Raw genomic sequence first — 18116 nt, 5'->3', positions numbered from 1 at the left:
TTCCACTTTTCTAGAGGAGGAAATATCTCTTCACTTTCCCTTTCTAGCTGGTGCATTTTTCCATGGGACAAAAATCGGTTTCACCGACGAAGCAAGCGAGTTAGAAGAAGACGCGCCGGTGTCGCGGCCCTCTCGACGGCCCGCCAGGAGGAGCCTCCGGTGACCCCGTTCTTTTCGGCTCTCTTTTCTTCACCCTTTTCGTGACCATGTCGCCTAATGTTTTGGTCCATTAGCATGCGTCTCATTGTTTTGCGGGCTTTTTAACTAAATTTTTGTTTTGCTCGCTCTTCTCCCCCTCCACTCTCGAGATTTACGATCGCTTTAAGGCCACGCTGGGGCTTTGTGTCTCTGATATTCGTCGATGCTTCCAACCCCTTCCTTTTCACCTGCTTACCTTCCTTACTGCGGGTCAGACTCCTTTTCTTTACTGTTTTACTTCGAACTGTGGCAAAAGCTTCGAAAGCTGATTCTCCCTTCTTCTTTCCTCAAACGGAGGTCTACCGTGCGCTAGTCTGTCCGCTACAGCCACGGGGCCGTGTCACCGACCTCACGCCCCAGTGCCCTGTCTTCATGGCCTCCCAAGCGCTGCGCTCCCTCGTTGTCCACTTGTGGCAGAAAACGTGGAAAGGGGGTGAGGGTTTAGCCAGCGGGACGTCAAGTTCTTGACGTGTTAGATCTAGACACAGGTGGAGGCGACGGCAACGCTTCTCTTTGCCGGCACAAACGGCCTGTTGTCGAGGTGGAATCCAAAGACTCGAGCCCAACCACAGGATCGTGGCGGTGCTCTCGATCCCTCTCAGTCGTCTTGTGCTTCCTTGCCAGTCGGAACGATGAGACGGGACTGCAGGTAATCTGTCAATGGAGCCGGAGGGTAACGGACGTCTCCTTTCCGTCGTGCCTGCTCGTCTCGGTGCCCGTCCTATCATTCGCTGCTCGTGTACGGATGCGAGAGAAGAAAGTCAAGGTCTTGTAGTGACCAGGATTTACCGTAGAGCTGGCTGTCTCTTCCTTTTCGTTTTTGGATGTTTCCCGCAAGTGGACGGCAGGCGAAATTATATGAAACAGGAGGACCGAAGTGCGCTGTGCGAGCTCGCTTTTGGCGGTCTCACAGGATCGTTGCCTTCGTGTGGACTTCTTTCATGTCTTGTATTTTTGTTGGTTGGGGCCCGGCATTTATTTTCCGACCTCCCTCTCGCGCTTGATCGGATGTGCGACCTGGAGATTCGTCCTTTCACTGGTGCGTTATCAGTTCGAATTGTAGTCTTCAGCTCGCCCAGAAAGAGCACGTGACAGTCAAGACACAATCTTGAGGTCGCCAATCCGCTTGCGAATCGATGCGTGGATCTTCTGACTGTAAGCGCTTAATTGTAAAGGTGTGTTAATCCGGTGGATGAGTGCCTTTTATCTGACGTGTTTGTCGTCTGCGTGCTCGAGCCCCCGTGCAGCTTCGTTTACCTTTTATCGACCACCTTTCCTGGGCGTCGTCCGGTTCCTTTACAGAGTCGTGTTTCCGCCATCTGATTGAAACCGATTCAGATCTTTCTCCTGAGGAAGGGGGAGCGAAAAAAACCAGACCAGCTGATGTGTAGTTCTGTATCGGGCACAGGCCTTTGAGTCGCCTTCACTTCGCGCTGGTAGCCCTTTGTTAGTCATCTTTTTTTCGCATCGAGAGAAACGCAAAAGGCCTGCTATGCATCTTTCCCACCTCCCCCCTTTCGGTCACCAAAGATGGCTGTACGCGGAGGCTCTGCGCTTGCCGTCTTTCTCCATTTGGTTCTCGTCTTGTTCCTTTCGCACGCTTTACCCTCGCTGGCGGACTCCCTCAGCACTGCAAGCAATGCTGACTCTCGTCGACTTCAAGCCGCGTCCGGCGGCCCCTCGCAGGGTGCAAGGAAGGCGTTTGCGCCACGCCTTCGATCGGAGCTGGAGAAGGATGAGGGCGCATTCGGGGCTGTGGAGGCCGAGGAGTGCACTGCTGGTACGGGGAAGAAGTGCAGAAGCCGAGAGTGGGCCCCGGTCACGATTGTAGACGACGGCCTCTTCGACGTGATCAATCCGACCATCAGTGGCGACGAAAAAGATGAACTGAACTGGCGCGTGCACCAGCAGGAAGAAGGCGCAGGGACACCAGAGTCGAACGGGGAACGATCGGAACCGCGGGACCAAGCAAAAGCCCGCACTCTGACGAAAGGGGGAGACGCCGGACGGAAGCCGCGGAACGATCAAGACAAGACCAAACCGCGCGTGGACGCCTCCATTGACGGAAAGCTCGCGGGGCCGGATGATGGTGACAGCTCGCCTATCGGAGCGTCCAGCGCAACACCCGCGGAGAAACCGGAGGATGCGGTCCCGAAACCAGGGCGTGCAGACTGGAATCCGTGGAAGCTTCTGGATGAGAATCCGCTGCCTAACAATCGAGAGAACTGGGAGGAAGAGGAAGACACCGAAGACGCAGACATAGATCCTGACGTTTTGCCTGATGCCCCGGACGGTTCTCCGCGAGATGTCATACCTGATCCGGGAGATGATGTTGCGCCTGATCCTGGAGATGATGTCATACCTGATCCTGGAGATGATGTCATACCTGATCCTGGAGATGATGTCATACCTGATCCTGGAGATGATGTCATACCTGATCCTGGAGATGATGTTGCGCCTGATCCTGGAGATGATGTCATACCTGATCCTGGAGATGATGTCATACCTGATCCTGGAGATGATGTTGCGCCTGATCCTGGAGATGATGTCATACCTGATCCTGGAGATGATGTTGCGCCTGATCCTGGAGATGATGTTGCGCCTGATCCTGGAGATGATGTCATACCTGATCCTGGAGATGATGTCATACCTGATCCTGGAGGTGATGTTGCGCCTGATCCTGGAGATGATGTCATACCTGATCCTGGAGATGATGTCATACCTGATCCTGGAGATGATGTTGCGCCTGATCCTGGAGATGATGTCATACCTGATCCAGACGGGGAAGCCGTCCACCCACCGGGAAAAGAGAAGAGCCCTGGAGATGGTTCTGGCGGCCGTACGCGGCGCGGTTCTTCGCCGTCGGAACCTACGAAAAAAGAGCCCGATACTAGTTCGTCAACGCCATCTCCTGGTGATGAATCCACTCCTGTGGACTCCGGTGTAACGAAATGGTCCGGTGCAGGCGTTTATCGTGGCACTGCGATCACGCTGAATGCACAGTGGATTGACACGCACGCAGTAGGACAGCAAGGAATTCGGCTCGAGTATCAGGAGTCGGTTTTTCCCGCACCGCCTGTTCTTCGGAAAGTGGCTGTGAAAAGCACGTGGAACCAAACCGTCAAAATTTTCGTGCGCACAACGAGGGCCCGTTTCAGTCCGGCGCCTCGGCCCATTTTCACCCCTCCTGAGACCGCGACGTTTTCGGATTCATCCTTGTCTCCCTGGTGGTCCACGTGGACGAGTTCTGCGGTCCACGCTGCCATGGCGGCCACGAGTTCAGTGGCGGGTTTCCTATTTGGGACTGATGCAGGGTGGAGCAGCGAAGAGAAACCCGAAGCGAAAGGTCCCACCATAACCTCTCTCAAAAATATGCTGAAGCAGTACAGACGGTTCAAACGAAAACACCCTGGAAAACCCGGTGAGAAACACAGACGCGTCAAAACAGAAGGAACCGTGGAGTCCTGTCGAAGTGCTTTCGTGCAGCTTCAGCATTTGGACAGTATTCTGGTGAGAATGCAGCTGGTTCCAATGTAGATGGTTGGTTATTAGTGGATGTGAATGCATGCTGCGGTATGCCACGTGGGACGATCCTTACGAGAAATTTGAGGTGTAAAATCCACGCCTGGCGCTTCTGGGAACTTGAACCAATGGCCATCATGAAACACATGCCATTTCCCAAGCGTTCGCATCTCCGCTGCTCGCTGGCGGCTTCCTCGTGTCGACATGTGTGGAAATGTGTATGTATGCGGCGCCGGGGCCCGAGCCTGAGCCTTTGGGAGTATGCACACCAAAACGGCAACCGTGCCGCTGTCGCAGGTGTGTGGCGTTTTGACTTGAAGAGAAAAACCGTTTTTTTTGTTTGTCCTATGTTCAGGTGAGCTAGTTATCGACTTTTGCAAGGACGAGTACGACTCAAGCTCTGTCTCCCACGCAGCGTCGTCTCCTTCCGTCCCAGAGTCTTCCTCCACCGGTCCCGTACGGGCGTCCCACAAATCATCAAAAGATTCTCCCTCTTCTTCGGCTCCTTCTCCGTCTGCTTCCTCGTCTTTTGTGGGTCAGAATACAAGACGCGACAATAAGGCAGAAACTGAGGGGGTGCGTCGAACGGTGTCGTCTTCCGAGTCGAGATCTGCACAAGAAGAGAATCAGAACAGGAAGAAAAGACCAAAGAAGAGGAGAAAAGCTCTCGCCAATGCCCACAATATTCTTGAAACACAGGACGGACTTGCGTTAGTCAACCGAATCCGCGACAAAATGACAGAATTGTTTGGAACCCCGTCCACGGCTGTCCAGGCCCTTGTAAGCACCGGGCACGTAATTGTAACTCTTCCAGCAGGTGAGCGAAAAACAAACACATGGGATGTTTTCATGCCATACTTTTGCTAACCGCCTTGGTGTGAAAGGCAAATGGATGCAAAAAGGTCGCAGAAAGTGCGTAGTGTCACTTCGGTTGTATGGGTGCCGCTTCGTGCAGCGTCTGCACACCTGGCACGGTGCATGTGTTGTTAGCCACGCAAAAAGGCAATTTGAACTAAAACAGCTTCCGTGTTCGTTTGTCGGTGGACAGGCATTTATCTCCCTTTTGTCTTGTGCGTGGAGAACCCTCTGAGATCTCGCATGGCGGTCCTATGGTTGATTTTGTATTCGATTGTGTGAACTATTGCCTGTCTACCTGTTCCGTGTAGAAGGCGTGGACAGGTCCAGGCTTCAGGCGCTCCTAGAAACTATCCAGGACACGTTTGGAAACAATATCGAACAATGGTCCTTCTCTGAAATAGTAAGGAAATACATTCATGCCCCCTCTTGTGCGCACATGTGATGCCGATGTATACAGTTGCAGTGATCTAGGTGTGAGTGCTGTACATACTCTCAAGTGAGTAGAAATAAAGTGGCCGATGCAGGCAAACGCCCAAATAGATATGCGTCCATGCCGGCGAGTATACATGTATGTACATATGCCTCGACTGCAATATGAGGAAGAGAGAAACAGGCTCCAGAAGTGCCATTCTTATCCTGCGATTCCGTTCACATCCACGTCGGATTTTCGCGATGTGTAGAAACGCTAGCCATGTTGCCAACCACCCATTCGGCTATACATGATGTATACAGTTCCATTTGAGTTGAGACCCGTGCATACTTTGGTACATGTGTTAGACACTTGAGTCACAAACGAATGTGTATATAGATACATAAGTATATGCGTACTCGTATCAGCTGGCTGCGCGAGGATGCATTCAGCTCTTGTGATTTCGATCTATTCTCATCGGTGGTTTCGTAGGTTCAACTCCGGACTGTCGTCCGCGAAAGCGACCCCCGTCCGCATGCCCAGATGGTTGCGAAGATGGAATCGCTAAGCGGGAAAAGTGCGCAGTCGTCGAAAGCGAGTTCGCTCTCCGCCAGGAGTGAGTGGCTCTTAAAAGGAAAAGGATTCGGAATCTGTGGGAGGCCAAGCAGCCCCCTGCAGATTAAGGCCACACCTGCGTAAAGAATCCATATATAGATATACTATATATATATATATATATATACGTAGGTCGGTATCTGCATTTGGCTGCTCTCTATCGTATGGTGCCTAACGTTGGCAAACAGGAGGAATGGTGTGTGCATCATTCCATTCTTACTGACAATGCCAAGGAGAATCATTTTTCGAATCGACAGAGCCAATAGCTTTGAGAAAAAGCAAGGAGAGTACTCTCTTTCTGCGATTCACGCTTGCATTATCTTGAAAACAAAACGTTGCTTCGCTTGTTGCTCCATGAGTAGGTGTTTGTGAGTTTCCGTGTGGCAGGTGAGATAGCCAGGAAGAAATCCCCGTTTGAGGGAAGTATGCCGACTGACTCAGCGCTGGAATCAAAACTCTACGGGATGTACATGATCACGGCAACAAACGCATGGATCCACGGAGAATCAGGCGACGGTACCGTGGTACGTGCTGTACAAAAGCAACACAAAAAGGAGTGAAAGGTTGCTGGCCTAAAACAACAGATCCTAGGAGAGCCAGGCAGGAGCGATTTTTCTACTTCGAAATCACCCGTTTTTCTCTTCGCAGCAGGTGCCAGAAATAGCTCGAGCGATACGTGGCAAGCATATGCCTAATGCAGCAGAGTGCTGCCAGCGGGAGAAAAAGTCAACACGATAGCTATCTCGTTTCCCGTGTCTGTCCAGGGGACGCACTTTCCGGACTGGCCGGAGAGGTGTGTCAGGGTAGGACATGATGGGCGTGCCCACGCGCTAATGTAAACATATATATATCTGATATATATATGATATATATATATATATCATATATATATATATATATATATATATATATATCATATATATATCAGATATATATATATATATATATATATATCAGATACTTGTGCATCTGCACTTTCACGCTACTATATTCGCGTGTTGTTTGGTCTATGTACATGCAATATCCTCAGGTCGCGGTTGTTGATTCCGGTATTAGCCCCCACCCTGACTTAGATTGTAATTTTTGGAAGAATCCGTACGAGGAGCAGGATGGCCGTGACGATGACGGTAAGAGGAGACCAAAGAATAAATACGAGAGTTGTCCTCTTGTATGATGTCCCTCCCTCAATATGTGTCGTTTTCGTTTTCTTTCTCTTTTTCGCAAAACGTATCGAGGCTCTCGAATGAAGTCAACCTGATGCTATGGCGAAGCGAAGATGAAACCGGAGCGGGAAAGTCGGGCTACAAATGATGGTGGACAGGATCACGATGAACGGAGAGAGGAGGGACGCGAGAGTGTCAAAAGGAAAGAAACGAGAGATTGGCGAGAGGAAACGGAAAGAAAGGGGTGCTGCGTCCGAAGCTGGAAGAAAATGAAGGTTCAGGGCACAATCGTGGTGAAGGATATTGGAACCAATTGTGTCTCGGGGAATCTGTAGCATCTTTGCGTCTATCTACCTTCCGAATTGTGTGTCTTCCTCCATGCCTAGTGTTTTTTGTCGAATAACCGGTGTCCGTAGGTGCCATATATTCCTCAGCATTCACATCATATATCATTTCCATCTTCATATGTATCGCCATCTGTGTGTCACTTTGATTGTATAGCTACACCTTCCTGTTTATTCATTTGGTTTACGAGTTGTGTAGCCGCCCCCGTGTACGAACCTGTGTTTATCTGTCTTTCGCTGAATATACACCTGTGCACCTACAGATGTACGAACGTGTGTCGACAGGAGTTGAGATTTTTTTATCTCTCCTGATTTATGTATATATGTAAGCATACATGAACTTGGTCGTTTTCCGAATAACTCACGCGACACCCTGTCTCCAAGTACCTGTTCGTTCTGTGTTAGTTACTCGGAGTATCTGTACTGAATCGACAAATAATAAAGGGGTGAACCGTGGGTTAATTTCAAGCGGGAAAGCTAGCAACTTAAATATACAACGGAGTATCACCTTTGATGCATAGATGGGCAGAACTCATCATGTAGGGGCTGTACCTAGGTGGCTCCTCTGTTTTAGTTCAAGAGAACTTTAAATGTTTACGGGTGTTGCTCTATCGTGTCTGTGTGCCGGATCCAAGTTGTGTTGTCTTTTCATGATTTCATGATGACGGCATTAAGTACAGTGGTGGCCACAATAAGAAGTTCGTCCCAATGAGCCGCGCGAATGGAAACAAAGGCGAAAGAATTTATATGTTCGTCTTCGGTGACTTACGTTTGCATGGCGCTGGCGAATTCGGTTTACTGATTGTCTGTTTTCGCTGCATCCTTGGGGCGGTCTGAATAATTGGTCTTGCCTTGTCTCTGGGACCTCATCAGGCAATGGGCTGATTGACGATCAGCGCGGCTATGACTTTGAAGAGAATAGGTCTGAGCCGGACGATAGGAATGGACACGGCACCCATGTTGCAGGTACGCTTCTCTCTTCATTTTTTGCCGTTATCTCATTCGTTTGAGTGGTTGCGTTTTGTTGGTCTACGGCCTGTCGTCATTCGTCTTTTTCTGCATTTTTCATCTCTCGTACCGAGTTCGCTTTCATGCCAGATATCAGTTATAAAATTGCGCACGTGCTGCGCATGGCGACGGACGTCCTTCGACACCTGGGGTGGGCATCGTTCTTTGTGCCTTCTCTCTGTTCTGGGTCTGTGAAGTAGCTCACAGAGAGAACGTCCTTGTGTCGTTCACGTGCTTCTACTGCACACGCCTATTGAATGTGGTGTCGTATTAGGGAATTAGACATTAAGCGAGAACGACACCTTGTGTGCCTTCGTTCCAGGAATCATCGGCGCATGCGCCAATGGGGGAGGCACTGTTGGTGGGGCACCAAAGACGCAACTCATGGCTCTTCGATTTATCGACAAAAACGGCTTGGTACGTTCATATGCTAACATCTTTGCATCTAATAATGCATAGATGCAGTTCCAGATATCATCGCTCACAGACATATATATATATATATATATATATAATAAAACCAAGCGTGAATACCGACGAAGCTGTTTGTTAACTCAATGACCGGGAACCTTAGCCAATACAGGTGAACGATGGAGGAAGACAGGTGGGTGCGAAGGTAACCACATACCTTGTTGTATAGCGTATTGCTCGGTCCACGGAAGGAGACACCTGTAACTTGGGGACACAACCCCTCCGTTTCCGACTTTCTTATCACAGAAGTGGAGCGCGGTCTGGAGGCGCTTCTCGTCACGTTTTCCCTTCTGTTTGGGAGGAAAGCATCTTGCCGCATCGTGTTTCTCTTTGTTTCCAGGGATCTATGGCGAACAGCATTCGTGCGCTGAACTATGCTATAGACCACGGTGTTCAAGTCATCAACAATAGCTGGGGTGGCCCCCAATCGACGGCTGTGTTGCGGCGACTGGTTCACATGAGTGCGGCCGCTCGAAACGGAAAAGGCATCCTCCTTCTCAATGCTGCAGGCAATGAGTCTTCGAATAACGACGTCTACCCGTCGTATCCTGCCAACTGGGATCAAGACAATACCATTAGGTCGGAAGCACAATTGAAGCTAGCGTGCATGCACACTGTTGAATGCATATGCAAGTATATATGGAGAGCTGCACGTGATCACGTATCCGTGCATAGATACTCACATTTTCCCTGCCTTTTCCCAGCGTTTCTGGTATGGTGTCTGCCTGGTTTGCTCGGTGCAGCGTGGCGGCCATTGACATTAATGGAGAGTTAGCGGACTTCAGCAACTACGGCAGAGAAGCGGTTGACATGGGAGCCCCCGGTGTCAAAATATATTCAACCAAGCCTGGCGGCGACTACCAGCATATGTCAGGAACGTCCATGGCGACACCCCATGTCTCAGGTACGGTCGCCGCTTTACTTCGTGGTTGTTCTCCGTTACGAGAACCTCGTGGTCTCTCATTCTCGCGGTCTTTCATCGTTTTGTGCGGTGATTATGCTTTTTCTTCGTCCGGTATACGACTCCCAGTCCCTCTTCCGGTTTGACGTTTGTGCCGGGGCGTCTGTTCATCTCCGTCGTCGGCTTTTCTCCTTTCGCGATGTTCACCGAAGGTGTTTTGCTCCCTTCCTCGCTTCCAGTCTTTTCTCCATCCCATCTTCTTATTCTTTTTTCTGCTGCTCAGCACCGACCGAGTCTTTGCTGTGTATTTGTTCGCCTCTTCCCGGCACACGTGTTCCCATTGTAATTCGGTTCGTCTTTTCTTTCGCGGTTTCGCCTCGAGCCTCATATGGACTAACCTGTCTACGAACGCGAATGAAGTTCTATCCATCGTTATCCGTCTGTGCATGCTCACCCTTTTGTGAGCAGACGGCCTTTTCTAGTGCTGTTCAATGCTCCTTAAGGTAGCATGCCCCATGCGGAGCCTCTTTTCTACGTCACGCCCTCCAGCGATATCTTTCCTGTCTATGCGAATACGTTTTACCCATTTCCTGTGCGTGTTTCGTCTCTTATCTTTCTCGGCCTCTGGATACGAGGACCGCTTCCTCTCATGTTCCGGCCCTTTGCATCCTCGCGAGCCCCGGCTCTGGCCTGCGTACCTTTTCTGTCTTCAGCCGTTGCAGCCCTGATATTCGGGGCCTTTCTGCGTAATGGATACGATGCTCCCGCAGCAGAAGTGAAAGACATCATCCGTCTCACTGCTTCTCCGGTCGACCAGCTCAAGGATGTGACGAGATGGGGTACAAGGCCAAATGCTGGAGATGCTGTTCTCGTAAGTTCTAGACCTCGTGCTTTGCCCTCTAGTAGCTTCGAATGAGTGATCAATTACACACTGAGTGTAGAAGCAGAGAGAAGGGGCTGTACATTTCAGGATGGAGATGCCTTTCGCGCAAGTTTTCGCGAGGTGGTGTTTCGCCCGTAGCCGTAACACTGACGATGAATAGCGCAGTTAACAAAGAACTACCTGAGAGAAGGAAACAACGAAGGCATCAGAGGCGGGATTCTTCGAACATGCAGCACTCACGGCGAATCCTACTGGAGTTTTTCACGGGCACACAGTGAAATCGCCTTGGTCTTTTTTGAAGCTGCAGCCGCATGCGTCTTCTGGTTCCTGGTGTTTCGGATCTCTGTTGTCTTGAGCGGCACGGTGCGCCACACCTAACCACAGAAGCATGCAACGGTGTGGCCATGTTCCTGAAATATTTCTGTCTTGCTTTCTTTTCAGATGGCCCGGATGGGAGGGATGTTCGCACAGGCAAAGTGCGAAGATATGGTTTTCGAGCTGGACGCCGGATCTGCTCACATCGTCGACATTCATTTGATGGGGTATCGCCGTGGCACATATACGTAAGTCGATACTGGGGATAAGCCCCCTCAAGATCAATTCGCCTATCAATATCTACAGACTGGAAGTTTAATCCTAAAAACACTAGAAGGGTATATGAACCTAACTATTTGCCTCAAGTGTCTTCTTGTGGACATGGCCGCTTGCGAGGAACCCTTTCAGTATTATCCATGCGGACTAGACTCAAGGTGCGTTCAACCGTCGTCTCAGTGTGGGCCGAGTCCACGCGACTCGACATGACAACATAGACGGAGTCAAGCACAATGCATGCAAAGCGCGTAGGCGTCTGGTAGGCGTCGGTTTTGTCTTTGACTGTTGTTCTCACTCCTTCTTCCTCTCCATTCCAGCAAGCCTTCATGGAAAGCTTTCGGGACATGCTCCACGCGTGCACTACTTACATCTTGGAGCACAGCTGGCCTTGCTTCTGTGTGCGTGCTTCCCCCCCCCCCCCCCCTTCGAAAAAACGCCTCTGATACGGCCAAGTGTAACTTCTGCGTCTCCCACACGTGATCTTGAAAACAGGGCTGATTTAACATTCGATGTTTTCTCCGAAAACGGCTACCGTCTGGACCAAATAAGAGTTCCGATGAAGCTCGTTATCTCCTCGGAGCCGCGCGAAGACGATAACGACTCACGTGCAGCGGCGGCATTCTCGGACGTCGTGTCGACATTTTCAGCTCACCCATCTGAAGGCTTTGAAGAGCTATGCCGTTTGCAGGCGAAAATTCATGCTGAGCGTGAGTCATTCTACAGAAGAAACCATATTGTCTAATATGCGATGGCTGTGCTTTCCGTGAATTGAGGTGTATTTGGGCTGAGTGCTCCACTGAATCGCATCAGCTCAGCCCGAGGAAAGATTGTGTTTGTTTTTGCCGTGGTTCCTGGAGAATATATATATATATATATATATATATATATATATATCGTGAAGTTACTATCAATGATCTGCGGCAAACATGTCGCGGTTTCTGTTTCAGGTTTACGTCGGTCGCTCCTGTTGCTTTTTCCTTCTCTTCTTTGTGTAGTGTAAACGTTTTGGAGGGGCAACTGAACATCAGAAGGACCGTCTCTTGTGCTGTGGTCTTTTGTCTTGTTAGGGAAAGCATCGCCCGCCATGATTATTGCCATCTGCGTTGGGGTGCTCGCTGTCGTGTTGGCTCTCCTTCTTGCCATTTTGTGCTGCAGAAGCGGGTAAGTTTCTTTCTGTTGTGCGCTGTACTCTCTCATTCTTGCGAATAGTTCATTAGGTTGAGATTCGGCGTTGCCGCTCAAGCTAGCCGGTGCAGCAGCGTCCTTGTTTTCAAGGGGTTGGGCATGCTTCTATGTATACGCATCCAGACGAGTGAGAGAATTCAGGGGTGTTGGAATAGAGTCCTAGGACGTCGATGTGGGCTAGCTTCTGTATATCTCTTAGAAAACACCAAGAAGCATGGGTATATACTTCTTGTTTGCGTATTACCGTATAAAAGAGATCACGCACTTTCTCCTTGTCGATAAGCTTCTGGCGCAGTGTGATGCCAGGTGTTTTCCCTAGTTTTTGGCGCGTTTAAAGCTTCGTTTAGAGGTTGTCACGGGGCACTCGCTACCTTTAGGATTATTTTTGAGGCAAAATGCGTCGTGTTTGCATCTTTCGGTTACCGTCTGAAATTATTTCTCTAGGCGCAAGGATTCAGGAGCAGCAGCGAAAAGGCGCAAGGCCATACATGGTGCTGCTGACAAGGGTAGCAGAGCCCGACCCAACGGAAACCGCCGGGCTCGGGAAGCAGCACATGAAAGGACGGGTTCGGATAACAGGCCACCGCACGTTTTTGGAACAGACGAGGATGAGGCATATCCTGCTGGCCATTTATGCGGGAGGGAACATATATTTACACCGTCAAAAACTCTCGAACAGTTCGCGACGTCGAATTCCAACCAGGAGGCGTCGTAGCCGTGGTGGACGTGGATGCCAGGGAGAGTGAGCCAGAAAAGTTCTTGAAGTCGTTTCTGATGCCAAATCAAGGTATACAGTACCAGCGGGCGACTCGGCTGGCTTTCCTGTTCGTGGGTGACCGGCTGCATCGGCTGTACACAGCAAGGCGGTGTGGAACGTCGGATCAGAGAACGACAGGATAAAGGGCATCACGGGAAGCAATATGAATCATAAGGATGGAATAACCCTTCAGCATGCGTCGTGAGGGTGGTAAAACTGGAGAAAGGAACCAGGCCAGAGAATGGATGACGATGCAAGCGACGGCCAGACGGTGGCGACCGCATGCAACCGAGAGATGTGGGGAGAAGACGAACGAGCAAACCACACCCGAAATGTCCAGGGTCCGGCTTTTTTCTAAGCGTTCGCTGTGTGTCGAGCCCTGCAAGTCACAGGAAGGGGGCAGAAAATGAGATCTCATCTTTGCTTCACCTTTCTTCCTCTGTGCAACAAAGAAGATGAGAAGGAAGCGGGGTGTTGCTTCCGCTACAGGTGGGCAATTCAAATGAAGGAAGACAACAAACGGATATTCATTCCAGCTAGGATACGTGCCCATTTCGTTAATCTTGGTGTCAAAAGTGCCATCACAGGCGCAATGAGCACGGTAGCAGGATGTAGGGACGGAGCCCCCCCTGTCAGTAAGGAAACTTTGTCACTATCCGTGTGTATGACTGTTGGGAGCGCAACTCTTCTTCGGAGAACTGGGTTCGTGCCGCTTGCCGAGTTGCGCCCGCTGCCAACGGCAGTTGTTGTTCTCCCTTATTTTTTCCCTGGCATTGTGAGCAAACAGGTCTCGTAGTCGTGTTTCACGCTACGCCGAGAACAGGCGGGCATGCGCGAACGGGTATACATGCTTTCATTTCTCAAATTCGCTAATGCTTGTGCTTACCAGTGTTTCGCTTCTACCTAAGAAATGCCGCATACTGAACAGTGGACGTATTGCAGATAGAATTGCTTTGTTTCGGAAACAGGATGGGGAGTCGCGTTTTGGGGGAGGTAGCGACTCGGGTTTGGCCTTCGGAATGTCAGATGCTGTTTTCTAGTTTGTTATGCCAGAACGCGAGAACTGGTTCTTTGTTAACTTTGAGTTGAGAATTCCCGGTAAAGTAATGCATTTGGTAATCGGCAATCAACGGCGATTTTGTTGCATGAGATCTCTTTTGTGCCACGTGCCCGCTTGGCATGGGTGTGTAGTCTCACATCGGGGCAAGGATGCGTCTATGTGGATGCGGGCGTGTACGACTTTCCTACTCGTGTACTCCGACACGCCTTTGTTGACGTATAGACGCGTCTGTGTATATTTGTGGGTTTATGTTTACGTGCTCACACAGTACATTCCGTAGAAAGAGGGAATTAGCAGTAGATTTACAATAATTTCATATACACGTACTAAACTAATATCTTACAAATTTTGACCTCTGCTGTGGCATTTGCTCTCTTCCAAGTAGTGTGGTGATTGGTGCTGGGAGAAATTAGAAGAATGATAAGAAGGAGACCGTCCAAATTTCTCTCCGTCTGATCAGCATCTGGTGCTGGATGAGAAAATGTAACAATATGCAGTTTGTGTCCTCCCGGTATTCCTTTAAGTCACGTTGAAACTTCGAAAATGTGTGCATCTGCTGAAGGGAAATCTGGATAGGTGTGCATTCGATTGTAAGGCAGCTGCGGTAAGCGGCTATATCTCTGCCAAGCGGCAACTGGATTCCAGGAACGCGTGTTGTGTGGGTCAAACAAAACCACATATTTGCGCCACCTATGGCATGTCTTGACCGCTAACACATGCTTTTGTACACTGCGCCGCACTTGTAAGGAGAATTGTTTTTGAGGATTTTGTGAAATGCAGGATGTTTCCACAACTGAGCTTTTCCAGATTCACTGGTTTTTATGTCAGTAAAACGCTTCTGTGAAGTGTGTTCGATTGTTGGCTAACAACTGCAGGGACGCGTATGTTTCCTCCAGTCACAAAGCGGCAGATCAACTGTGGTGGTTACCCCCAAGACTTTTGCTTGTTGTGGGGAGGCGATGGAGATGATTGCCTGGTGGCATTTCATTTTCTCGTGCATTTCGCTGTGCGGCAGCTTCGCATAGGTACGAAGGGTTTCTTTACGTATGCTCAAAAGGGCTTCCGGTAATCGTTCGCAACCCTATTACAGTTGTGCCGTTATTTCAGGCAACACACTAAGGCTTCTCTTTGAATCAGGTTCTGTTGTGAGATGCAACAGGAACCATTCTTTACACTGCTTGCCTGCAGCGCAACTACAGGTATCTTCGTCCCATGTTTTCCGGCCTGTTGAGGACGAATGGATAGATGCGTCTTTGCACAGACCCTGAGCGTACGTGAAGTGTGTTGTTTCTCTAACGTGTGTTTTTCATGCTAGTTGAGGAAACGTGTTTTTCATGCTAGTTGAGGAAACGTGTGTTCTTCATGCTAGTTGAGGAAACGCGCCTTTTAGTGCAACTCACCGAGTGAATGAAAAGAAAGGAACATAGGAGTATATCCCGCCACGTGTTGTGAAATGTATGATACGGGACCGTCTCATTGAAGAAAAGTAGAGAAACGCTGCCTTTAAAGCTTGTGCTTTGGCACAACACGAAAATATCCTTACGAAGCATTGCAAGCGACAGGGGAAGCGGACGGTCTCCCACAGTTTTTTTACCAATCGCTAAAGTTGGGAGTGTCTTTCGCTGCCATGTTGCAACAAAAAGAACGTCGACAAGAAACAAAATCGGTGGAAGGCCGTCTTGTCCTTCAGCAGGTGACAGCTTCGCGTCACTGGACGATGTACGGAGGATATGGGAACTTCTTTGGATCAATGTATATGGGCTGCCTTGTAGTCTAGACTATATAACCAAGTATGAAATTGGATGCAAACAAGGGCACAATAAATCCTCGTAGGGTTTGTACCTATTTGACTCCTGAGTATAAGAACTGTAGTTTGTCGGGACTGAATTCAGCAAAATGAATTAAACGGTACTCTCCAGGAAAAAAAACAGTTTGTAAAAAATCTAGGAACCCCATTTTACAATGCGTAACAGGGAGTGTATCTTCAGTTGTTCTCTGATTAGTATTGCATGCCCTGAGTTGTAAAGCGAAAGGAAAGGTAACCGGGCGGGCCGCTGTGTGGAAGTGCCACCGCATTCATGCCGCGACTGCAGAACGACAGGTAAACTGAGATAGAAGACCGTGGTAGTGACAATTATCAGGTGTGTACGCGTGGCACGGCAACATCGCTCGGCCTCGAAAGGGTGCGGTTGCTCACAGTCCTCCGTGTGCCTGTTGAAGACAGAGATGCGGAAGGAATTGAGAGTCAGGGAGTTTGTTGTGGACAGACGCGCCCCGCACAAGGCCCTTCTTCAACTCTACTGGTAGAAAGATGCGTGGAAGGAGTCGTTTTCCCTGCAAGACGCAGCGTACAACTATTCGGCAATTCAAGTCGCTCCAAGAGTGCTCTCGGTTTCCTTATGCTTAATGCAAGGGAAGTTTGGTTTGTATGTGCAACTGACACCCAGTTGGAGTTTTCAGGTCTTCAGGGCGCGTGGATCAGTTATGGGTACAAAAAATTTAGCTGTCCTTGGGCATTAAGCCTCCCGCCTGTGATTACTAACGAAGGCGGCACCTGTCGGGTTATCCCGTCGCCTGACCAGGTATTTGATTTCGGTTCGGTCAGCCGAATCCCCTTTCCAATACATGCCGGATGGGGATCGAAGTCGAAGGTAATACGTGGTGTCCGATGTTGCGCACAAGCTACCCCGGGTGTAGTTACGTTTTTCATTCGTTGACTCAAGGACCTGCATCTCGGTTGAACGAGTGGCTGCGAACACCTTTCGTCACTTTCAACAACACTCCCTGATTCAGCAGAGGTCGCGAACACAAGGCTTGCATGTTGCTCAGAGTCGTTGCCGGCTCCTATTGCCCTTGAGTCCGGAGTATCTGGATGGATGTGGCTTGGACCTTTACTTGGAAATACTTGCCACTGGTTAACAAGGCAAGCAGACGGTGCACCATGGCCACCGCAGCATTCGCGGGTGAGGTTCACATGGTGGCAGCATGTCGCGCACACTGACTCCCCTTCCTCCATCTCTGTACGGCAGCAGGATCTGCTACGGCGCTTGACAGGTATGAATGAAGCGGGGTAAGCCTCGTACTGTTGGGGTCGGTGGTCGGATTGAGGCAAAGATCCTGAATGTGGCAGAGGAGGAGGGACGGCGAAACAGGAGGACGAGGCCCGGGCTGGCGTAGGGCCTCGTTGGCTCCTGACAAGGTACGGCGACACAGAGCTGCGAACGCTGCATCCTTTCCGATGCGGTGGGAACAAGTCATCAGCTCTAGTGAAATGATCTCTTGCTATCGGCTGAGCGGCCGGAGTAACCGTATTAGCCTTATGGTGACCCGAACAGACGGGCCTTTTGTTGTATGCCAATTCCTGCCTTTCGTAAACAGGAAGATGAGTGCCGGAATCGTGGCAGCCGGGATGTGTGCACATGCCCGTAGAGACGCATGGGTCATCTGAAACAGTGGTAGAGGACGATGCAATGCTGGGGCCTTCCAGGGTCATCTTGCCAGGAGGAGTTGTCAATTGTGGACGGTCAGCGCATCTTCGCTCTATGCAAAACATTGGCAAATGGACAGCCAAGTCAGCCCAAAAGCATGACGCGCACCAAAGCCTGCAGGTCCTTTTTCGCCCACAAACTTCCCTTTTAGACGAAGTGCTCCTGGGTTGCAGTGTGGCACGACAAAGGATCCTGACTCACGTATCGAACGCTCGCAAACTGGAACCGCAGAAGGCCCACCGTTTCAGCTTCGTTTGACCCCGCGTTCGCTGCTCCTGCGCACTTGAAATCTACGGCACTTCTGTGATGTAGTAGCCGCCACTAGAAGGGACCGTGTGACCCCAAACTTTGTTGCTTCGTTCTTTTGTGGATTCCATCGTTCTCTCTCTTGTCAAATATCATGGTGGGAAAGGGCTGGGAAGCAGCAACCGTCTTACCTACTGTTCTAAGACGCTCGTCTAAAGCCCGGCATGCGTTTGCGGAAGAAGCTGCTAGTTGGCGCACGTTGCCCAGCTGTGCTTGTGTCGCCTGGATCGCCGCTAGGGCGTCTACAGAAAAAAGTGGACACGTAGAAACTCTTAGCGCCGACTGTTTAGATTTGGGCCGGAGTAACCGTGGTCAGTCAAAACTGTACCACAACTCTCACGACTCGGAAAGAATAGC

At 50.1% G+C, this 18116-nt stretch overlaps 1 protein-coding gene across 1 annotated transcript; it reads left to right on the top strand.

Moving 5' to 3' along the window:
- Positions 1 to 1728: 1728 nt before the first annotated feature.
- On the top strand, positions 1729 to 12128 carry NCLIV_057550 (uncharacterized protein; the record flags this gene model as incomplete). Its single annotated transcript, XM_003885311.1, has 14 exons — positions 1729 to 3619; positions 4076 to 4537; positions 4887 to 4978; positions 5480 to 5603; positions 5990 to 6126; positions 6633 to 6729; positions 7983 to 8075; positions 8440 to 8534; positions 8929 to 9167; positions 9332 to 9492; positions 10203 to 10360; positions 10814 to 10935; positions 11456 to 11670; positions 12031 to 12128. 14 exons carry the CDS (start codon positions 1729 to 1731, stop codon positions 12126 to 12128), a joined length of 3984 nt encoding a protein of 1327 aa, XP_003885360.1.
- Between the last annotated feature and the right edge of the window lie 5988 nt (positions 12129 to 18116).

This window comes from Neospora caninum, chromosome XI (assembly GCF_000208865.1).
Source record: "Neospora caninum Liverpool complete genome, chromosome XI".
In the NCBI taxonomy this organism is placed as follows: domain Eukaryota; phylum Apicomplexa; class Conoidasida; order Eucoccidiorida; family Sarcocystidae; genus Neospora; species Neospora caninum.
Note: the sequence above shows the minus strand (reverse complement) of the source record. Positions and strands in the feature narration are given on the sequence as shown.